The sequence below is a fragment of the Chaetodon trifascialis genome, chromosome 18 (genome assembly GCF_039877785.1).
Source record: "Chaetodon trifascialis isolate fChaTrf1 chromosome 18, fChaTrf1.hap1, whole genome shotgun sequence".
Taxonomy (NCBI): Eukaryota; Metazoa; Chordata; class Actinopteri; order Chaetodontiformes; family Chaetodontidae; genus Chaetodon; species Chaetodon trifascialis.
In genome coordinates, this window is record NC_092073.1 from 22823074 (window position 1) to 22847500 (window position 24427).

The 24427-nt window shown below is 45.9% G+C and overlaps 3 protein-coding genes across 3 annotated transcripts in view; 1 reads left to right on the plus strand and 2 right to left on the minus strand.

Annotated features, from left to right (window-relative positions):
- Positions 1-665: 665 nt before the first annotated feature.
- On the minus strand, positions 666-10258 carry rmc1 (regulator of MON1-CCZ1). The gene is made up of 21 exons (XM_070986460.1): positions 10045-10258; positions 8783-8859; positions 8507-8591; positions 8216-8272; positions 7871-7957; positions 7152-7292; positions 6800-6903; positions 6229-6318; positions 5695-5800; positions 4938-5046; positions 4767-4811; positions 4634-4687; positions 4348-4476; positions 3448-3554; positions 3229-3348; positions 2710-2787; positions 2521-2625; positions 2008-2076; positions 1842-1929; positions 1455-1592; positions 666-1063 (listed from the first exon to the last, which is right to left on the minus strand). Exons 1-21 carry the CDS (start codon positions 10141-10143, stop codon positions 984-986), a joined length of 1968 nt encoding a protein of 655 aa, XP_070842561.1. The 5' UTR covers positions 10144-10258; the 3' UTR covers positions 666-983.
- Positions 10259-10918: 660 nt separating this feature from the next.
- On the minus strand, positions 10919-17529 carry riok3 (RIO kinase 3 (yeast)). Its single transcript, XM_070986439.1, has 13 exons — positions 17196-17529; positions 16083-16198; positions 15607-15752; positions 15366-15473; positions 14628-14737; positions 14378-14521; positions 14163-14290; positions 13816-13998; positions 13452-13611; positions 13097-13177; positions 12637-12726; positions 12245-12358; positions 10919-12075 (listed from the first exon to the last, which is right to left on the minus strand). Exons 1-13 carry the CDS (start codon positions 17229-17231, stop codon positions 11962-11964), a joined length of 1530 nt encoding a protein of 509 aa, XP_070842540.1. The 5' UTR covers positions 17232-17529; the 3' UTR covers positions 10919-11961.
- A 2737-nt stretch (positions 17530-20266) lies between these two features.
- The window catches only part of LOC139346679 (clavesin-1-like), an 8626-nt gene continuing 4465 nt past the window's right edge, over positions 20267-24427 (plus strand). The window contains exons 1-4 of the mRNA XM_070985889.1: positions 20267-20576; positions 22421-23199; positions 23889-24059; positions 24395-24427. The exon at positions 24395-24427 is cut by the window's right edge and continues 86 nt beyond it. Of these exons, the coding sequence (XP_070841990.1) occupies positions 23101-23199; positions 23889-24059; positions 24395-24427 (303 nt within the window). The 5' untranslated portion in view covers positions 20267-20576; positions 22421-23100. The remainder of the gene's footprint in view (positions 20577-22420; positions 23200-23888; positions 24060-24394) is intronic.

The following is a 24427-nucleotide window of genomic DNA, read 5'->3' on the forward strand; positions in this document are numbered from 1 at the left end:
TCAAGAGTTACTGCTCCTTGATCAGAGTGTTGTCTCTGCCGGCGGGTCACATGACCGGCGTCTCAGTTTGACAGACAAACAGTCATCAGAGAGCGACGGCCTGCCTTTACAGGCACGTACAGCTGAGTGTCATCAGCTGTACGTCATGATCTTTAGATAAGAAAGCTGCAATATTTCATAATAAATGAGTAAATCCTTTGAGTCTTAAGTACTTCAAAAGTAAAGGAATCATTTTTAAAAACTTCTCTCAGGATGTTTGGAGTAAAGTCACAGTAATTGGTTTTTTGAGTTCATCGTCATGAGCAGATGAGGATGATGTCATAGATCTCATCAGTAATTGAATTCTTATTCCAGCTGAGGGGTTTTAAAATTATGACTGCTTCTCAGGAATATTCACAGGTTTCCTCATCATAAGAGACTGCAGGCGATTAGAAAACTTGTTGTTTTTCTTCCACGTTCAGACGGAAATTCTGCTGAAACTTCAGTAATACTCAGACCTTCAGGAGCAGACAGACACGTTAACACCACTGACAGCACGGCGGGTAAATCAGCTGCTCAGCGGTGGCTTCAGGGATCCTTTTCCAAACGTTCATTTGTCTCATTATCGGCTGATACTTTCTCATCATTCCAGTTTTAACACCAATAAATATCTGATGAGTCAAAGTCGTCCCATGATATCAGTCTGACTTTATTATGTGTTTTAGTTTTTCTTGTGTGCCTCAAGTCGAGGAGACAAACCTGCAGACGAACCCGAAACCTGGACCAGGTGTCTGCAGGCCCCAGTCCAGGTTTCTGAACCCAGAGTGACAGAAACGATACTGACAGGATAAAAGTGTCCATTTAAACCACAATGATCTGTTCCCGCTGTCCGTCCGTCCCCCCGTCAGCTCGTCTCCTGAACTACCTGCAGGTCCAAACTGACTCAGGCTCAGTCCAACCGGTCTGATCCAGTTCACAGTCCGTGTGTGTTTGGTCCTGGAGGTTCACACAGTGGAGGGTTTCATCAGAGCCTGATCCCCAAACAGCTGCTTGAAGTGAACCACATGCTCCTCACAGTGCTCTCCTGGTGACACACACACACACACACACACACACACACACACACACACACACACACACACACACACACACACACACACACACACACATAATCATGACAAAGTAATCAAGCGGATTTCAGTCTCTTCTGGAAGATGTGCTTTTAAACATCACTTCTACATTCTGTTGGATTTTCTGAAAGTTTCATGTTTCAGTGCTTTGACCAAAAACTGAATTCACCTTCATTTCATTGGATAGAAGCAGAAACATAAAAATGAGCCATGGACGTCAAACCAAACATGGACGTCTGCTGTAGAAGCCATTTTCAGCCCAAACCAGCAGTTTGTCTTTAGAGAGGGTTGATGTGTGTGATCATGATGGACGGTCTCATCATGCCGTGGCGTGTTTCCTCTCACCGGGGTTGAAGCTGGGACTTCCTCGCAGCCGCTGGTTCCTCTGCTGGAACGACCTGAACACGGTGTAGAACAACATCTGGTCTCCGGTCTGCAGCGCCGCGTCCAGAAACTTCCTGGCTGACACGTTGTCGTGGCCGCCTGCTCCCAGTGAAAATGGCTCATGATTAGTTCACCTGAAAGGGTTTTTATTAAGTCTGCTGAGGCTCGGTGTCCTCAGACGAGCTGAGCAGGTTCGTCTGTCCTGACGCCTGCATGTGACTGTGAGGCCGTGGGGATTGATTTCAGGCCGTTTCTCACAGTGCAGTCGTGTTTTAAAGGCTTTGTTAAAATGATGTGAAGCAGCTCAGAGACGTCTGCGTCTTTATGAAAGATTTAACATCAACGTACCGACACTGCGGATGAATCTGAGCGCGCCCAGAACCTGCTGCTTCGACAGCAGAACCTCCACGATCTCATCGTTGGCCGTGGACAGACGCTAAAAACACACAGTGAATGTGAATAAATGCATTGGAGCGGTGTGTGTGGTGATGTGACGCCTGCGTGTGTTTGATACCTTCAGCATGTCCAGAGACAGCTGGTGTGCAGGAGGATAGGTGCTCTCCAGGGACAGAAGCAAACAGGCCTGAACACAAACAGTAAACAGACTGAGCACAGCGTTTGGACAGAGTCGACTTCAGCTGCACACAGAAAACACCAGCAGTCACTCAGGAGCGTCCAACAGGACGTCCACGAGTGGACGAGCACATGTTCAACACATCAGCGTGTTTCTAATGCAGCTGTTCGCTTTCATCGAGTCCGTCCAAACATCTGGACTCACTTTCACGTCAACAGCTGCACTGAATGAAAAGCTGCTGACGTGTTGAAAAATCAGGATTTGTTTTCATCTCAAAACCCAAAAAAGCCTTCACAAATCAAAGTTTCAGGACTTTTCTCAGCATGGTGTCAGATTCATTTTGGTCTAATTTCAGCTGATTGCTGACGAGTTCCAGCACAAACAGGTGCAGAACCAGTTTAAGTCTCAGCATTCAGTTAAACTGGTTTAGGACCAGTTGAGGTCTGAGCTCACCAGTGGTTTGGAGTCGCTGAGGACGTGATACTGCAGGAACTGGTGCAGCATGTAGAAAAGGTTGTGTTGCACCAGCGTTTTGATCACGAGCTCGTACAGGTAATGCTGAAAGACACGAAGCACAGTGAGAGCCTGAGGCCGGCGGCAGAGGAAAAGGTCACAGGTCGTCAGAATCACTGCTGGGTTTACCTGGACGGTGATCTGGAACTGGTTCAGAGAGCGGATGTACTCCATCAGCACGGCAATGACGAACTTATGGGAGACGCCCTGCAGAGCACGCAGACCACTCAACATCCCATCACTCAAGTCTCTACTGGATTATTCATGTTTGACATTTCATTCATTTCATCTGCAACAAAACCTTCAATCAACTGCTGAACTCAATCAAGACTGTTTTAGAGTGTGTGTTTCTTTTCCATCCACACCAGGCCACACGCATCTACACAAACGCTTTCCACTTGTTTTTGTGAAGATCTGTGGTTCATAAATCGACATTCAAAACAAGTGACGCGTCGTCATTTTACAAAAGCTCGTTTTGCTCGTTCTTCTTAAACACGAGGCTGCGTCAACGCTCTGAAACTTGTCTTAAAACGCTCAGATCTGGTGTGGACAGACAGCCAGAAAGTCGACAAACAAATGAACCATAAACGATCTTTCAGCTTCATTAGTCCTGTGTGTGTGCGTGCGTGTGTGTGCGTGCATGCGCACCTTCCTCTCTGTGAACGACGACAGGACGTGTGTGTACATGTCTGATTGGTCGATGACTGCCTGAGTCCGGACCGGGCGCTTCTGGGCCGCGCTGCCTCGACTCGGACCGGACTCCATCGCCTGCAACGCCAGCGTTTCAAACACACAAACGTTACACACAAATGCACGTGCAGGAAGTGAGCGTGTGGCGTCCAGGTGTTCACAGGTGACATCACTCACCACAGTGTAGGTCTGTTCCGCCTCCAGGTATTCTTTGTACACCTGGTTGAGTTTGTCGAAGACGGTCGCCACAACAGGAAGACTTCCCTTCTCCCCGCCCTCCAGAACTGAGAATAGAGGGAACCTTCAGCTTTCATAGCGTTTTTATTCTGATGTTTGTTTTTACTTCTTCGTGTTGCTTCAGGCTGATTTCAGGTCAGATTTCCATCACTTTTCTGTCAGCAGCTCACCTGAGGCAGAGCCTCTAACCTTCAGGTCATGCAGCACATTTTGTTTTCCTCTCCTGAGTTCATCTTCAGGCTCCTCGAGCCTCAAATTCCACAATATAACATCAAATACGCCAACTGTCAATCAAATGTTCTCCAAATCTGACTCATCTCAGCGGTTTGACAGTTAAACTTGAGTTTTAGAGACACGACATCATTTCTCTGGACGACAGAACATCAGACACATTCTGTCACAGTTTGCTAAAACCAAGATAAACACGACAGACAGGACGACACGTCTGCAGTGTCTCATACAGACAGACAGACAGACAGACGTACGCTGTGAGCAGACAGACAGACAGACAGACAGACAGACAGACAGACAGACAGACAGACAGACAGACACGTCTGCAGTGTCTCATACAGACAGACAGACAGACAGACGTACGCTGTGAGCAGACAGACAGACAGACAGACAGACAGACACGTCTGCAGTGTCTCATACAGACAGACAGACAGACAGACAGACGTACGCTGTGAGCAGACAGACAGACAGACAGACAGACAGACAGACAGACACGTCTGCAGTGTCTCATACAGACAGACAGACAGACAGGACAACATGTCTATAATGTCTTATAAAGACAGACAGACAGACAGACAGACAGACAGACAGACAGACAGACAGACGTACGCTGTGAGCAGACAGACAGGATGACCATCTTGCAGTCTCGCCTTCGTAACAGGAAGTCCATCAGTTTGCCTTTGTCCTGCAGCAGGTTGACAGTTGGAGGCAACTTCACCTGCAAATACCACAGGTAACCTGACACACAGGTGGATGTGGACAGACAGACAGACACACACACACACACACACACACACACACACACACACACACACATTTTAATTTACTCATGTGTGGATTAATAACATGAAAAGATCTTGATTAAAGGTACAAAGTGTGTGCGCTCTGTCCACACCTTCACTGGCGCTGATGATGATGTCGGGTTGGAAGACGCTCCAGGAGGAAGAGTCTGCAGCGAGGGTTAAAGGTCAGTGTGAGAAACGTTGGAGGAAAAACGCTGTTGAAGCTCAACGAGGGTCAAAGGATACAGAGCTGACAGGGAACCGGCGGCTGAGAGGGAACCACAGCTGGACCTGCAGACAGACGAAACCATGAGAAATACCCTGACAGAGAGTGTGTGTGTGTGTGTGTGTGTGTGTGTGTGTGTGTGTGTGTGTGTGTGTGTGTGTGTGTGTGCGTGCGTGTGTGCGTACATGTACCTGACAGTGGTATCCTGTAGGGGTGTATGGACCTGGCGGGTAGGACCGGCTGGTGTGTGTTTACAGCACATTCTGGTTCCTTCAGCTTGATGTCAAAGATCAGTGACGTCTGCCACACACACACACACACACACACACACACACACACACACACACACACACACACACACACACACAGTATAAATAAATAACTGCAGTGGTGGAAGAACCAGGTACATGTACTGCTGAAGTACTATAAATACATATACTGTACTTCGTATCACAGGATCATTGTCACTGATACATTAAGTGGAGCAAACCTCAACAACTCCACATACTTTTGGAAGTGATGGAGCGAGTACTCACACGTTTTACTTCAGTAAAAGTACCAATACAACAACGTAAAAATACTTACAAGTAAACATGAAACATTTGAGTTCTGACTTCAGTACATTAGTATTATCAGCAAACTGTAGTATTAAACATAAAAATACTCATGAGGCATACTGGTCCCTTTCAGAGTACTTTACTATGTATTATTAGTATTAGTACTAGTATTGTTTGAAAACCATTAGTGGTTCTTTAAGCAGAATCTTACAGCTGGTACAGGTGGTTCTTAATGTGAGCAGATAAATGTAATCAAGTACAATTTAAGACAACTGGAAAAACTTGAGTAAAAGTACTGTCAGCACAGAAACACACACACACACACACACACACACACACACACACACACACACACACACACACACACACACACACACACACACACACACACCTGGGAGCTCTGATGATGAACCACCACCAGGTTGTCCACGATGTTCAGAGCAAACTTCCCCGTCGTGTTCAGCTTCAACACGTGAGTCTTCTTACAGGCAGCCTCCCTGAACGAACACACACACACACACACACACACACACACACACACACACACACACACACACACACACACACACACACACACACACACACACACACACACACACACACACACACACACGTTGATGAGATGTTTCCATCTGATGAGTGGTCTCAGAAGTTTTTACCGTGTCACACACTCAGTGTTTTGACTCTTTCATATGAAGTACATCCTGTAAATACACACGTATGCACCATACTGCACAGGTATGCGCATGTGTACAATCTGTACTATGTTTGTACTGCGTAATGTTACATGAAGGACACCTGGAGACACTTTGACATCATTCAGAGTTTACGGCTCCTGCTGCCTGTCAGTCAGCAGCTGGAAGGTCACGACCGCGTGTGTGCGCATGTGTGTGTGCAGTAAACATGTGTGTGTGTGTGTGTGTACCTGGGTAGGTGATAGAGCACCACCTCTGCACCGGGACTGTTGGCGGTCCTGGAGTGATGCTTCAGATACATCACAAACAGCTGACCGTAACTGCAGACAGAGACAGAGCGTCAATACGTGGAGCGTCTCCTGATCAGTAAGAAGGACTGAGAGACAACCAAAGGACCAGAGACAACAAAGAACACTTCGAGAGTCTTGGGAAAACGTTCCAGTAGAAACACAGAAATACAGAAACAATAAGGAAATGTGGAAATCATCTACTCGTCTTAAGATGGAGGATAAAAACGTCCCTCTGGTAACAGGACATCTACAAACTGAGGACTAGACGTTGGACACTTGGAAGCAGAGACTCGTTTTACCGATTTTAGAAAGTAGAGAAAATTACAAACTGATTATTTCTCTGCTTTACTGCTGCTGTTTGGACCTCGACGTCGGAGATTTAAAGCAAACAAACCAAAGGACGAGTCAGCCGAGTGATGGCTTCTCGCCATGACAGCAACCGCAACATCAAGAAGGCCGAAACGATGTCCGAGTAAAAGGCAGCGGCGTATGGACGTGGACGCCAACTTACATGGTTGCCATGGCAATGTCTCTCTCTGACAGACTAAGTTTGGCAGGTTTGGGGACGACCGGCAGCTCGATCTCAAACTTGGACATCTTGGACATGGTCCCATTCTGAGAAGAAACAGAGAAATAGACAAATAAACACAAAGCCGATGACTTAAAAGGACTTTAATTAAATGTGCTCAGTGTGTGTGAAGATCAATGTGAGCACAATCACTGAGTCTGTGCTCGACTACGACGCTCCAGCTGATCTAAATGATCAGCACAGTTTCAAGGTGGACGCCGACGTTTAGAGTCACCTGTTCAGGATCTGACCAATACGGTCAAAATGTGTGTTCAGATGGTCGCTGTCCGCTCACCCTGAAGGCGAACGGCTGCAGGACGTTTCCCTGCACGGTGGTGGACAGCAGGATGACGGCCGTCTCTGGACAGTACTGGTACCAGTTCACATTAATGTTCTGACTCTTCAGCAGCTTCAGGCTGCGCTTGTCTGGAAACACCTGAGGAGGCAAGTCAAACAAGTTCAGCACCAACCAGAAGAACACAGCGTACGTTTCTACGCAGACGACACACGACTGTCCGTCTGTGCTGGACCACATGATGCTGTAGCTACAGACTCCATCACTGACTGCCTTTAGATCAATGGATGAGCAATAAGTTCCTCAAGTTAAATGAGGACTGAAATCCAACGACTCAGCCCTAAAACAAAAAGAGAAATGCTGTTTAATAATCTGTGAAATTAATTCCCTGGATTAAATCTGAGTTTACAGCCTTGGTGTTCTCCTGGATTCAGATCTAAGATTCAAGTCTCACATCAACAAGCTAACAAAACTTCATTTTTCCACCTTAGAAACTGCTGAAGGACGACCGTTTATAAACCAGAAAGATGCTGAAAAAGTGATTCATGGTGATGTGTGGATGTTGCAGCTATGTAGTTTATCTGTTTATCGGCATCAAAACTCAGGTATCGTATCGGCACAGGTCCTGAAACCTCAGAACACAAAGCAGCTGAGGAACAGGACATACAGCCTGTTGGTGTGATCCAAATATCTGTCTTCTGGAGACATGTTTTAATTACCTGGTAGAACTCTATTCCCTGGTCAGTGATGAAGACTATTTCATTCCAGTTGGTCCAACAGAACCCCAAAACACTGGCGTTCTTCGTCTGCAGGACAACAAAAAACACAAATGCAGTTTATTAACACGACACAAAAGAGTCGTTGGAGCAGCGTCACGAAGCTGATCTGCCCTCAGCTTCGCCTCGAGTCGTTGCCGACGCTTAGACTAGTCAGACTCCATATTCTCTATCCACTGGTAAACACCTGATTTCTCCTCACAGATCAGTCAAATTCTTCTACTCTGAAAATAAAAACCAAGAGGAGAAAGACTTTCTGAAATGAAAAGGAAAGAACGTCCAGCCTACCTTACATTCCTGGCTGAACTCTGTGTGTGGATAGTCGGGTATGAAGTTGATGAAATCCTACAGGCGACATAAAATCAATACTTCAGGTCACAGTTTTCCCCGAAATAACGAGATTAGGGCTGCACAGGTGATCACATGACCAGACAAACTGCATTTCTTCGCTTTGTGATAAAATACTGACTCCATCAGGTGGAGGCTGGTCTTCAGAGGAGGCGGCTGTGCAGATGTTCAGCTGCTGGTCTCTAAACAGGAAGTACAATCATGTGGTTCTGCACAGTCAGCAAAACTCACCACAGACTTTGAAGTTCTCTGAACTGCCAAGATCTTATTTCCAATGGAGAACTTGATACACTTCACTTCTCCTTTATCATCCATTCTGTGAAGGAAACAAACACTTTACGTGATTAAATACATCCTGTGGTTACTGTCAGCACATTTCACACCTCTGATGAGGCAAAACAAAGTGGATAAATATGAACTTCAGTCCATAAAAAGTCCATGAAGCAGCCCATCAGACAGAGCTCGGTTACTAAATCCCGTCAGACGTTCCTGCACAGGCCGAAGTACCTGAAGGCAACACTGCTCTTGTCATCTGGGCCTTTGACCACCACCCCTGTGGCTCCACCTGAACGCACCGCAAACACCTGCAGCCAGACAACAGACATTAAGGATGTGAGAAAACCAGCTGCAGGCCTGCTGTGGATCTCTGATGATCGGCAAGTCGTCGATGATTGATCAGCTGATGAGAAACCCTACAGATCAGAATAACTTTAAACGTTGAGCATTAATGACAGAGTGACTCTGCTTTACCCGTAATACTGTATGTACAATGCAACTCTGAAAGGAGTATTTTGGATAGTACCTTTACTGCGTAAGCTCCTTCTCATACTGTGCACCTGAGTATTAGTACAGCATAATGACAAGAAAGTGTAAATGAATTTAAATGCAGGACTTTTATTTAAAACAGGCGTTTTACTTTTACTTATTGGAAGAGCTGAATATTTCAGTCACAATATTCTGTTAATGCATAATTTAACAAATATTATCCAATTAATTTCTCAATTAAACATATTATCATTTTATCAGTAAGATGTCTAAAAACAGAGCCCAGCGTTACTTCGACAAATTGCTTGTTTTCTTTCATCAAAATTTGAAGATATTCAGTTTAATGACAGCTATGACAAAGAAAAGCAGCAAATAATCACATCAGAGCAACAGGACGAAGCTTCTGACTGTCAATCAATGTATTGATCCAGCTCTGCATTGTGTTTTGTGTTTGTGCCTACTGTGACCTAAAACAGCCAAATATTAATCCAAATCTTTACAAAACTTCACTGGAAATCCACAGCTGTAGAGAAGCTGTGTGTCACAGAAAGTCTTTTATTTCAGCTGATTTAAAATGAACGTGTTCATGTCAGCCAGCCTCGTCATGAAGCAGCTGCAGGGATTTATTTTGGCTTTTAGGAGGACTAACAAAAATCAACTTATCTGCATCTAAAACTAGGAGGTTGGCTGTAAATGTTTGGTTTGTGCTTTTCCTCTGATCAAACACCGTTTACTTTAAATCCTTACTTTATGAATTGAGTTCTACGCAGGAGTTTATTGAGTCAAACTTCGTTTAACTGTCACAGCTCATCGTTTTTTACGTATCTACGATTTTGTTTTAATAATATTGAAATGTCACGTCAGCCAACAAACTGTACAGAAAATAAACTGAAACTAACTCCGTTAAAATTTGTTGACAGATGATTTAAATGCTGTTTAAACTGAAAACTGTCACCTAGCTAGCTCACCTAGCTACGTTAGCCAATCAGCGCTAACTAGCTCACCTGCTTGTTAGCCTCGTCGAAGAAGACGTTGTTGACGTTGGAGGCATTTTCAAACTGCACCGGGTTCTCGCAGAGCTCCAGGTAATGCTCCTCACTCATCCTCGGCCTCAGCTCTGACAGTTTACCGCTGTTTTAGTCGCAGTTCAGCGTCCTGACAGCCGCACAAACACACCAGGAAGAGCTCAGCTCAACATACGGCCATCGCACTTCCGGTGTGAGTTTTCAGAATAAAAGCGGAGGACCTTAATGTTTCTGAAGTAGTTCTGAAAATTTAATTTCAAAGATTAAAAACTGGCGCCAAGAACGAATGAAAACAAGGCAAACGTGCCTGTTTTAAAATGTTCGTCCCACACATAAAACACTGCCAGTCTTCACTTGCAACTTGCACATTTTTTCAGGTGTATGGTTTATACCTCTGGCCCTCTCTGGCTCTTCAAGAATTGCTGTTATTCTATGTTATATACTGTTTAAGAACATTCATTTCTCTCGTTTTAGTCTCATCCCTATTCTTCTTCATTGTCTATATTTTATGCCTACCTGAAAAACACAACTTACGTTGTCATTGCGTTGTCAACACAGACTTATAAATGACTCATATTTACTGATTTTGATTGATTTTAAACTGAAGAACCTTCGTGTAAACATGGATTCAAAGGAATATTTTGTCATTAACTTCCTTATTTGGTACAGAATGAAAGTTTTCAGTTCATATTTGTAGAGGATGCTTTTATTCTGGTGGAGTCCGGTCGGAAGTTTTGTTGTTTTTGCTGCTTGTCATGTGACAGTCTGATGATCATGTGCCTATGCAGTGAACCTTTCACTGTTAACCTGATAATAAAGTTTTGTGTATTTTATATAAAACAACACAACACTTAAACTTGCTTCATCTCCGTCTTTTAATGTCACCACTGATCAGTTTCACAGAGCAACACAACGAGGCGTTTCTCAGAATAAATCCACCATAAAACCAACATCATCTGAGGAGGCTTTTATCCATTAAACATCAAAAACACAATAAGTGACCAAATTACCACATTTTCTGATTTGAAGTTACACGATCTGAGATCTGAGACACCTGCGATTTGTTCTCACTGCAGACATCAAAAACTGTCCCATCGTCTTCTTTCACTGATGCTGGGACGACTTCACTTGCGTTAGTCTGATGGTGATAAAATTTATTTTGTGCCTCACTTTCAGGTTTTGCTAAAACATGTAATAAGCTGCTGCCGTGGCCTCCACAGCAAACAAACCACTGTGACCTTTGACACCTCCCCTTCAGTACGAGACCCCCAAAACGCCTCAGACGAGACAGAGCGACAGAAGACGAAGACAAACAGGAGAGAACTGAGATCTCACGTGCTTTCAAAGCTTTTTTCAGCTGTAAATTTGAAGATGAGAGTCTGACATGTTTCCTCCAGAAAAGGAGGCGTTCACATCTGGAGACGCCCTCAGAAACTCTAGATCTTGAAATAAAGAATTTGAGCGACGCTGAAACAAATGACTGACATGTTTGGACAGACGGATCATCCAGCAGAGGAGGTCCAGAGACAGAAGCTTTGACCTTTTGCACATGTACTGCAGTTCTAACAGAAACAGAAACCAGAACCAGGATCAGTGTGGGCCAGTATCAGGAGGACGTGAGATGTGGTCTCAGCTTCAGAAAACCCTGTTGGCGCCTCACAGCAGCCGGGACGCTCCAACTTCAACGTCCAACACGGTGAAACTCATTCCTCCCGCAGCCAGGAGGAGGCGCTCCGTCCTGCCTGTTTAAAGGAGGCAGGCGGAGGGTGGGTCGGTGGGTGGTGGAGGGGTTGGAGGTGGAGGCGCCGGGTCCTCCGGGGGCCTCCTCCGTTCATCACCTCTTTACAGCGTTTTCAACACGGCGGGATCGTGAAGAGAGAGCGAGCCGGGCAGCCGTTAGTCATCGGCGTCGGGTTTTAAAGGAGGGTCGCCGTCTTCAGAGGCGACGGGGAAGGTCTTCTTTCCTCGCCTCTGCACGTGATCCTCGTTCCTCTTCTCCAACGCCACGATCTGTCCGAGAGCACAGGAAGTGTTAACTGGTTCTTCAGGCGGGTTTCTCTATGTGACTCTCTGGAACACCAACTCTCACTGTGTGTGTGTGTGTGTGTGTGTGTGTGTGTGTGTGTGTGTGTGTGTGTGTGTGTGTGTGTGTGTGTGTGTGTGTGCGCGCGCGCGTTACCTCGGCGATGAACTCGGCCTCGTCCTCAGCACCAACAGGGATGTTCAGTCCGCTCACGGCGTTGAACAGCTCGTACATGCTCATGGCCTCGCTCACCCCTCTCTTCTGGAAAAACTGAGGCACAAACACGAGCAGAGTCTCTTCAGTCGTCTCAAACTAACGCGACAGCTCGACTAGATCAATATCTTTGATCTTTTCTGATCTTTGGCTGGAGCTGCTAGCTTCTGTTAGCTAGTCAGCTCAGTTAGCTGCACCGCTAATGGCCCTATGAGCTGAGCGGAGCTGGAATATTTTCACACCTAGCTTAGCACAGAATTTGTGACTGTTGTGACAGCGAAAGACGCTGCTGATGAGTTTGAGAGCTGCATCGTGTGGGTTAAATTAGCTGTTACCGTGGAAACGTTCTTGCAGTCTCTGAAGAGGAACTCCAAGGCGTGAGGATGGGTGGGCTCGATGGACTGACTGACGTCTATCAGCCACACCTACAACACACACACACGCGCACACACACACACACACACATTAGAGCAGCACTGTGGTGGGTGAGGGATTGAGTCACAACAACAGTGTGAAGGCAGGAAGAGAAAAGAAGAGAGAATCAGTGAGTTAACATGACAACTAAAGGGAGGAGGAGGAGGAGGAGGAAGGTAAAAAATAGAATTCAGAAGCATTAAAAAGGGAGAGGCAGAGGAGGCAAAGAGAAAAAACCTGAAAGAGCATAACTGATGAAGAAGGATGGAAGATTTAAGGAACTTAAACGAAGCAAGAATAAAAAGGTGGAAGGAAAGAACGGAGGACAGAATGAAGGACGGAGCAGATAAAGAAAAGAAAGAGGATGATGGACAGTCGTACCTTCCCTTCATGCCACAGCATGTTGTATTCACTGAGATCAGCGTGGACCAGATTACATTCCTGATACAACAACTGCATCAGCTGCACAGACGGGGGGGGTGGAGAAAGAGGGAGGGAGGGAGAGAGGGAGGGAAGGAGAGAGAGGAGAGAGGGAGGGAGGGAGAGGAGAGAGGGAGGGAAGGAGAGAGAGGGAGGGAGAGACATTTAAAAAGTGGTTTAGTTGCTTTTATAGTCTCACAAACGTCTTGGCACTCGTTCGTACTGAACGCTGCTGCGTGTTTGAAGCAGCTGAAAGTATCATTACACATCCTGTACACACACAGTACAAAGAGTACTCGCAGTACTGCGTACGTACATGAAGGACCTGGTAGAAGGCGTTCTTCATGTCCTCGGAGCCCAGCACGACGTCTTTGAGTTTGGGAGCGGGAACGTGGTCTTTACCGATGAATGACATCACCAGGATGTGCTTCTTCAACAGCACCACCTCTGGACAGGGAATCTCCGCCTCCTTCATCCTACACACACACACACATACACACACGCGCGCAACACACACACACACACACACACACACACACACACACACACACACACACACACACACACACACACACACACACACACGTTTCCACCAGGGCTTCAATTTCTCTGACATGTTGTTGTGAAGCTGAAGTGTCGGGAGGCGGGAGCGGCAGGTGGGAGTGGCAGGCGGGGCTCACCTGCTCAGGTTGTGCATCTCCTTCTCCGCCCACAGCCTGATGACCTTGCGTGGGTTCAGCTTGCTGAAGCGATCCTTGAAGCGATAGTCGTCTTTGATGTAGCGGTCTCTGTTCTTGAACTCGTTGAGCGTCGTCTTGAAAACCTTCAGCACCACTTCGTCTGGGACAGGCTGCTCCTCCAGGCTGACACACACACACACACACACACACACACACACACACACACACACACACACACACACACACACACACACACACACACACACACACACACACACACACAGAGTGTTTGTTTAAGGCTTCTTCTGACTGTGTCTGGACCTCATGCCTTCCTGCTGCTCACCCACCTCCCCCCGTCGGCGTGGAAGACGACAGACTCTTTCCCCGTGCTGATGCAGCCGTTGATGTTCTCCAGCACGCCGGCGTTCACCATCTTATACATGAGCAGGCGAGTGCGAGGGTCCACCGCTTGTTCCTGAGGAGAGAGGAGGGAGAGCGATGAAGGTGCGAGGATGAGTGTGCGTCAACGCGTGGCATTGGAGGAGTGTGTTCGTGTGCGTACGGCGGTGGAGTGCTCCTTCTTCTCGTGCAGCCTGACGCTGCGTCTCTGCTCGCTGTAGCAGTGCTGCTTCAGAGAGTTAAACACCTGATTGGACAGCTTCAGGTCCATCCCCAAGCCATCGCCGACATGGACCTCCGGAGCGAACTGGAGGAAGAGGAGAGGATGCAGTGACATGCTACAACATGCCTGGCTGAGCTGTGTGTGTGTGTGTGTGTGTGTGTGTGTGTTAGAGAGCAGGCGGCGGTCTTACGTTGTCCATGCGCGCCGTGTTCTTGCGGCCGCAGGTCACCTCGTCGTGTTTGGTGGTGATGTTCTTGCCTTTCCCGGCGAAGCCTCTCCGCGGCGTCGTCTGAGGCTTTTCTGGAGGATCGACACACGCAGCTTTAGAGTTTGTGCGATAATCACCTCGTTCACAGTAACGTCACGTCTGCCTCGGCCACCTTTGACCCCAGTGACGGCGAAGAAAGTAACATAAAAACTGACCACGGACAGTTCAAACTGATTTAAGTCGCCGATCTGTCGCAGCATAAAATGCTGTTCCTCCTTCAACACTTTGACAGCACTGAAAGGTGTGTGTCCAACACTGCAGGGTCAACGGTAGCTGGACAAAATAACAGGAACACCTTGAACACCTCGTGTTTCTGCTTGTTTGAGGCCGGTCATTGGCCGACGTTTACCGTAACGCTTCTTAAGTTTGACCACAGTCGAATGCTAGAAGCAGTGAGACTCAAAACAAGGACGTCTGTCCAACCTTGACGGAGCAGCTCTGCTGTTGTCGGTGTCGTTCAAACGTATTTAACGTCTAACTTACAATGACTCACTGCTGCAGCTGCATCTGTGACGTCTGGCTGGAGCATCGATCATTAACACTGAAATAACGTGGGTACAAAAAGTCTCAGCAACAATGGCTGAACAGAGTGTCCACTTATCGGCTCAGAGAGGACATCCTAAGCAGTGTGGGACTGTAAGGTGTAAGGTGTCACGTTACCAGCTCGGTAGGGGTCGTGTCTCGTGTCCTGCCAGTCCACCTCGTCCTCTGAGCTGTCGCTGTCCTCATACGGATGGACCATACGGTAGTTCTCAAAGGAGATGGACACTGGACACAGACAGAAACAGCCCTGAAAAACTGATCCTGCTCATCGGTCTTGAACTCCTGCGTCTGTGTACTTTAACGGACTGTAACTGGACGACTGTGTCTTCGTAAGTGTGTCTCTCTGCTGTGGTTCTACCTTTGCTGTCCCCGTTGAACTTCTTCTCCTCTCGCCGGAGCTGATCATCAAACTCACGGTCGAACTGCATCTGTAGCATCTGGGCGAGCATCAGGTCGCTGGTCGTATCCGAAACTTCATCTGACAACAACAGATCCGCCCCGGGACTGAGAGACAGGCGGACGGACGGATGGACAGACATAAATGAATACACAATAATCCTTCACACTGAGTGAACAAAGAGACTCCAACAAACCTGAATGTTCAGACTCTTATTCAGACGCTCTGTTGATGTAAAGCATTTTCATCAAATACAGAAATTAATTAGTTAATTAAAATAATTAATTCCTCATCACATCAGCATTAAAAACTGTTTCAGGTCATGAGTTCCACTGCGACTGCGATAACCTGCCGATACGTCAGCCGGCTAATCAATCAGACCGATTAGAGGCGAGTTCAGAAACGTCTTAATGAAGCATTTTACACTTTAGACTGACTCGGTGAGCGCGGGGAAGGCGTTCTCCTCCTCCTCCATCTGTCTGGCCAGCTGCTCGCTCATCACGTCGGCCAGGGAGCAGGCAGGGGCCGCCGGGGCCACCGGGCCCCATGGGCTCTGGGCAAGAAAACACACACTTTGTGATCAATATCCCGCTACTCTAACGTCATTCAACTCTGTCATTAGTAGATTATCTTTAATACTTAGTGAGTCTTTCGATCTGTAAAATGTCAAAAAGATAGAAGGAAGACAAGACAAGGAGGTGGACGAGTGAAAATCTGGAGAGAAACTCATTAAAAGCTTAAAATGTCCCGATGGAAAACACCAAACCAGGCTGAGGCCGCATTATGTCATTTACAGAGTGACTCAGCAGTAATTAAAGAACCGAGTGAGTCACACTGACAGAAACCACAGAAGAAGAGAGACACAGACATGTCGAGACCTGTCTGAGCGGAGCCCCGCCCCCAGCCTCATTCAGGGACACGCCCACAACAATTCGGAGTTATTTCTTAAATTAAATTCTAAACACGTTTGTTTAAAGTAAAAATCTGCTCGTGAACACGTTAAATATCAACATGACGGACTAAAAGTAATTAACCTGACGTCAAAACATGGAAAAAGACACAGCTCTGCTAACTGTTAGCTGCTAGCTGCGACATTTGTCACCATTTAACCTTTAGCCTGAAGATGTCAGACAGTCTGGGTTCCGTCGTTCGCTCCATATTATAGAGTTAAAATGATTAAGAGGACTTTAAACCTGGAGGTTCGTTTGAAGTTATCAATTCACACCGTGGTCATCATCTCCTTTGGGTAACTTCAGGGCTAACTAGCGACTGAAGTGACGCGGTTAGCACGAATACCTCAGCGTCTCAGTTTATTTTAATGCGGAACTTGTGCCAAAATACGCGCAGTCCTGGCACACCCAACGGCCGACAGCTGCGGACTTATCTGTCCGCTCACAGCTAGCTCACTTCAGCCTTTTAAGGACAAGGCTGACTGCGAGGCCATGTTGGATAATGACGACCAGAAGCTAACACTAGCAGGCTAATACTAGCTAACGTCCTGAAGTCAAACGACACGTACAAGACACAGAAAAAGCACAAGAGCTTCGTACCTTTGGTGTTTCTGCTGTGACCCCTGATTGATCCATGTTTACAGAACGATTAATCGATTCTTGCCTTGTAGAGTGAATGGTGGCTAGCCGCTGAGCTAACGTTAGCACGCTCTGAGGGCAGATTGGGCGACTGAAACGTCCAAAAAATGTAACTGACAGCAACGTCCGCGACGTGACACTACAGACAACTGTCGTATAAACTTCCGTGAATACAAAAAGATTATTTAAAAGTCAGTCACAAGGTTTTTTTAAAATAACCTAAAGGCTGAAACGAGGTAGAGAAGCTTTCAGTGAGGTGTTTCCCAGCTGAGTGGACGCTGGCACAACAGGAAATACGTCATAACTTTCGAGGTGGCTGTGCGCCTTCATAATAAAATACCTGCCGCTGTTGTCGAGGTCTTGAGCTTTATTGTCAATATGTAATAGAGCCTGAAACGAGTAATCATTAATCGATTACCTGAAAGACCGAAATGAATGGTTTTCATAATAAGTTCATCGTTTGCGAATATTTTCAGGCAAATATGTCAGCCAGTCTCTGATTCCGTCTTCTCCAGTGGGAGGAGTTGCTGTTTTTACTCTGATTAAAGTCAGTGTAAACATCTCTGAATTTTAGACTATTTGGACTTTTAGATGAAAACAAAACAAAACGAAGACTTTTGAAGACATTACCTTGTGAAAATTTTCACAATTTGCTAATATTTCTTTGAGAAATTGATTAATTGATTCATCTTGAGTGCAAAGAACATATTAACCATCCATTATCTATACCGCCTATCCCTTTCGGGGGTTGCGGGGGGCTGGAGCCTATCCCAGCTACAATGGGCGAGAGGCGGGGTACACCCTGAACCGGTCGCCAGCCGATTGCAGGGCCACATACAAGGACAAACAAACATTCACACTCACCATCAATTAACCTAATGAGCATGTTTTTGGTCTGTGGGAGGAAGCCGGAGTACCCGGAGAGAACCCACGCATGCACGGGAAGAACATGCAAACTTCACACAGAAAGGCCCCGCCTAACCCGGGGATCGAACCGGCAACCTTCTTGCTGTGAGGCACGCGCACTACCTGCTGCGCCACCGTGCAGCCTACATATTAACCAATAATGAGTAAATGAATAATGAAGTTTTAGTACACAGTTTGTCCCTGTAGGCAGAAATAAGAGCATTTATACAACCGTTGACCAAAACTCACTTTAATGCAAATTTGCAATGTGCAGCCTAAATCACTGACACTGGACAAATTCACAGACCAAAAACAAACAAACAAACAAACAAACAAACAAACAAACAAACATGGATTTGTAAACCAGAAGCCAAGTTGTTGTTGTTGTTGTTGTTGTTATTGTTGTTGTTGTCATCAGGAGCAGGAATGTTGAAATAGTAACAGTAACTTACTATTCTTCTTCTTCTAACTTCATAGGTTCATAACAGTATAAAAAAATGAAAATCTAACATATAATAATTTAGAACAACAAAGTACAACAGTAAATAACACAATAATGCAAATACATGTGATGCAAAAATATGAAATGTTATAAATTAAAATACTGTGTATAAATGCAGTATTCGTTTTGTTTGGCTGACTTCCTGTAGCCTGTAAGCGCATATATGCGTGTACCCGTGCGCGCGCCTCAGATACTTCGTGTACTACAACCTACAGTCTGTCCAGGTTACATCGTGAACGCGCATGGCCGTCAAGATGCTGTCACACAGGCAGCAGCGTCCAGGTACGTCAAGTCAGGCCGTGTTAACAGAAGAACGACCGGAAACCGCAAGAGCATGGCTTCAAAATTAAAGCGTAGAATTTGTAATTTTGGAAAACAAACACAAAATGTACCAAAAGATCTTGTTGGAATTACAATATTGGTTATGTCTGGTTGAACAGTTCGGTATAAACACAGATTATGAAAGGTTTCTTTTAGTGCTGTTATTTATTATTTATTTATCAAAATTGTTGAGGATAAATTTTTAAAGTCAATTTTTCCTGCAAAAATGTCAAGCATTTTCTGGATCTTGCTTCCCTGATTGTATCTATTTTGTCATTATATCATCGACAATCAGTTGTTCAAACAAAACATCCATCCATTTTCTATACCGTGTGTCCCTTTCGGGGTTGCGGGGGTGCTGGAGCCTATCCCAGCCATCAACGGGCGAGGGGCGGGGTACACCCTGGACCGGTCGCCAGTCAATCGCAGGGCACAAACACACAACCATTCACACTCACACCTAGGGGCAATTTTACAGTCACCAATTAACCTAATGAGCATGTTTTTGGTCTGTGGGAGGAAGCCGGAGTACCCGGGGAGAACCCACGCATGCACGGGAAGAACATGCAAACTTCACACAGAAAGGCCCGACCCGGGAATCGAACCGGGCACGGGCCACGGTGAGGCACGTGCACTACCTGCTTGTGCCACCGTGCAGCCTCAACCAAATCAAGATATTTAAATGTTTACACAATGTTTGCTATTTCCTGAGGTTTTATGGGCTAATCGATTGAAAAATATAATTGATAGAACAGTTAATAACAAACACAGTACATACTGCTTGTGTGGGTAACTTGTTTCTTTGTCCTTTTCTTTTTTTTTAATCTATATATTGTTTTTCTGCCATTTATCTATTATAGAAAAATGGTATTAGTTTATTTAGCTAAATCAATACAATATAAATCATGAACAAACTGAATTATGCCATATTTTCTGCATGCATTTTTCATTTGTGCATGCAGGATTGCATGTTCATATGTATAAAAACATGTATGCTTGTGTGGGTATATTGTTTCTTTCTTTTTTTTATATCAGTATATTGGTTTTTATTTGCCTATTAATGATATTAACTAAATCAATAAAAATACATCAGAAAAATAAATAAATAAATACATACATACATAAAGGCAAAAATGAGAAAGAATTAAACGTGGAGTCTACTGACTTTACTTCATGAAATGTCGTGATTACATCAGCGCAGAGGACTTTGTGGGTTTGGTCTTTGACAAAATTGAAGCTGGTCTAAACGGAATTTATTTTGACAATGATGACCGGAAGTCGCGCTGTTCGTTTTGAAAACTTGACGGCTTGGGAGCATCCTGACGTCTCGTCGGAGCACAAAGTGAAAACGCATCTCGGTGTGATCGTCCTCCGCACGTTACGATGCCCGCACGGATCCTCGCGGCCTCCAGTCGCCTCTGACGCCTTCAGGGACGTTTCTTCAGATTTTTTTCTGCTCGTTCGGTTTTAATTTTGACGGAAACCTCTTTTGTCCGCGGGATACCGATGGCCACCACCGCCGCCGTCCCCAGCATCAGCACCACCACCGGAGGGCCGTCGGGCCGGCCAGGACGGCCGGGATTCAACCAGCACACCTAGCGGGTCGCTTCACTGTGAGTCCTTCAACGAGAATCTCTTGAAAATAACAGTGAAATCCACCAAACTGCGCCTCATCCCACACTAATGCGCTCACTTGAGGAGGATGCTCTCACATTTATACCTCCTTGTGAGGACATTTGGTGAGGACACACACGCGCGCGCACACACACACACACACACACACACTGCCTACACACCATAAGGGTCACTTTTCTCGTGACACTGACAGGAATCTGACTGTTTTCGTCCATTTTCAACATTTCCCTCCAGTTTTTGTCTCCATCGTTGAACCAGAGCAGCATCCAGGCAGTCTATGCTTTTATGTCTCAGTGGTGGAAATGTGAAATAGAGCCCTGTGGGACCTTCCAGTGTCTCTGGTTTTCATTGTGCTGTCTCAGTGGACACAGATTGGACAACATCTGACAGAATTAATGAGAGTGGCAGATGGGGACGGGTTGGGTTGGGGGTGGGGTGTTTGGTGGGTGGGCAGGAGGTCATCTTAGGCCCCGACCCCCATATGAGCTGAAGTTAAAGGAAGGAAAAGCTAATCTTTATTGATCCCACTCATTGACACTGAACAGCTTGTAAATGATTACATGTGGAGTGAAAAATAAAAAAATATGGGCTGCGATATGAACACGGATCAAAGGAAACGTGCAGAAACAAAAGATGCTTCATGATTTCTACAGCAAACAGAAGTGAAAGGAGGACAAAAACAGTCCCAGATACAGCTGCAGTCAAACACGTCTGCAGTCACCCCAGCTGCTCTGAGGCTGTGCTAAATGCTAACATGCTATCAGTAGCAGGTGTCATACTGACAGTGTTCACCATCTTAGTTCAGCCTGTTAGCATGCTAACAGTTGCTAATTAGCTCTTAACACAGAGCTATAAATACAAACAGCACAAGCACAGCTGAAACGATTAGTTGATTAACCAATAAGTTGATTCACAGAAAATCATGAATAATCATTAAAATGATTTTTGCTGTGGAGTCATGTGATGTTTGATCTTCTCACGTTTGATTGGCTGCTTTTCCTCTCAATGATCTCAATGTGTTTGTAATCATGTGGAGCTTTGACTTTTGGTTGGACCAAACAAACATGGTGAAGGCGTCACTTTGGGCTCATTGTGACCACATTTCTCACTGTTTTCACGTTTCCAAAGCAAACGATCGATCGATGGATCAATGGAGGAAACGATCAGCTGATTGATCCAGAATGAAAAGAATCATTAGTTTCAGTTGAAATGAGCTCCACCTCAACCAGCTCCAACAGGAGCGTCCTGCTGAGACATGAACGAGGAGACACCATGATCTAAAGAGACCAGAGACAAGAGGACAGCAGACACAGGGGACACTTTACTACACTCATTACTTTGAATAATTGAATTACTTTTTCCTGATTGTACTGACATACCTTTGCTTTTTGAATGCAGAACATTTACAGTGTGTTAATAGTACTTTTACTGCAGTAAATGATCTGAATACTTTCTCCACCAAGAAGTTCATAATTTTACTTCAGTAAAAGTACAAAAGTCAAAACATGCTTAAAGCACCATGGGTAAAAGTACTCATTAAGCAGAGTCCACTTCAGAATAAAGTATGTAATATACATGTATTCTAAGTACTGATATACTTAAGTTGAGTAAATGTACTTACTTGTTTTCCACCACTGCAGTAAATCGGCTCACATTGAACGTCGGCATCGACTTCTGACAAGATTTAAAAATACTGCAATCAGCCAATAAAATACCACGTGTGTGTATTTTTGACTGCCGAACACGGAGCAGCAAAGAGGAGACGGTCTCCTTAAAGACGGCTTCGTGCTCTGTAACTCCTCATCTCTCCTCTCTCTTGTAGGCTGAGGACGCCCCATCACACCCAGCTGCCTTAACTGACCTTTGACCCCAGCACAGAACATCATCATCATCGCCGTCATGAGGAAGCAGAGCGTCCACGCCGTCTGATAAAACCTGAAAGCAGAACCTGAATGATGACAGAAAGCAGGAGGAGGAGGAGGGAGCTGTGAGACGCTCGACGGGAAGAAAATCGGGACAAAAAGGATGAGAAGTCCAGGACTGTCCTTTCTTCAGGTGCTGTTCACGTCTCTGCCATGACCGAGACCCTCTGAGGACCTGCAACAGACTCAAGTCCACAATCCAAAACCAAAAACAGGGACGTCCAGTGTCCTCAGAACCAGCGATGTAGAAGAAGACAGCGGAGACGATTGTTGATCTGTCCAGCTAAACGCCGTCAAAGACCACCGTGACTGTCTGTCCCTGACCAAACCTGGGGTCTGCCGAGGAGTGCTTCAGTTTTTTCTATAAATGTGGAATTTAAAATCAAAGACTTCACAAACACAGACAGCAAATGAGATTGTGTTCCAGATAAAAGGGCAAATTTACCGCTTCAACAACCAAACTGAGCCGCTGAAGATTGTAGAACAGAAGCGAAGCGTCCGGAAACACGTCCAGCAGCTGGAACGAAGCTCAGAGGCTTAAAACGGCGGAAAGACGAAGCTCTCCACGAAGGACTCCGCGATGACGCATCTGCACGCCGGTCTGAGCTCCGAGACGACGGAGAAGGCTCGCTTAGAGCTGAACGAAAACCCGGACACGCTGCACCAGGACATCCAACAGGTACGCACACGATACCTGACCGCGTGTAGCTAATGTTAGCTCGTTCATGCTAACATTCAGCTCCAAGCACGGCTGGTTGTAAAGTATTACGCTGCTGCTGTTCCCCACAAACATCATTTGCTGAGACAAACAACGTGTTAGTCCGTCTCTCGGTACTGTCTGACTTCCTGTCTGGCCCTCAGCTTCAAGCCCATTGGTTCCTACTGAGGAGGTAACTCTTAAATCTAGAGAGAAGGAAGTAGTGAGCTTGTTGGGACTATTTTCAGCGGCGGATGAATCCACATTTTTGGTGCTGTAGTGTTTGTGGCAGCAGGACGGAGTCAGAATAAACCACCAGTGTGTTCATGGTGATGAGGAAGATGGTTGTCTTATCTTATCTTAGCCTGTCTTATCTTATAAACGTTGACTGTTGGTTTGAAGACAAACAGAGACTCAGCAGATGTTTCTTCTTGAAGTGCAGCGCTGAGCAGGGCTGCAGTAAACTCTCCTCCTGGCTGTGTACAGTGTACTCGTAGGTTGAGTATTTCCGTCTTGCGGTACTTTAAAACACATTAGCAGTTAATGAAACAAGGCGTAAAGCGGGGGCTTCATCCAGAGCGCGAGCAGCAGCAGTTCAAACAGACTGACCTCCGACCTGAAAGACGTCTCCACTCCTGTTCAGTCCCGCGTTTCCACTGTGTCCATTAAAGGTGCGGGACATGATTGTGACGCGACCGGACATCGGCTTCCTGCGGACGGACGACGACTTCATCCTCCGTTTCCTGAGAGCCCGGAAGTTCGACCAGGTGGAGACCTTCAGGCTGCTGGCCCAGTACTTCCAGTTCCGACAGCAGAACCTCGACATGTTCCAGAGCTTCAAGGTCTGTTTTTACTGTCTGAGCGAAAGGTCTCAGGTCGAAGTCAAGGGTCCCCAAAAGTCAGCAATGTGTGTGTGACCTTGTATTACTCACACTGTGGGGACATAAATATGTTTACACTGTCTCATTGTGGGGACTTGCCATATTTGTGGGGACAAAATGCAGGTTCCCTTAATGTAAATCATTAAACTTAGGACGACGACTGGGTTTAAGGTTAAGTTAAGGTTAAGTTAAGGGTTATGGTTAGGATAGTCTCCAGGAAATGAACATAAGTCTATGCAATGTCCCCACAAGTGAAAATCTAAATCTGTGTGTGTGTTTGTGTGTGTTTGTCTCAGGTGGACGACCCGGGTATTAAGCGGGCACTGATG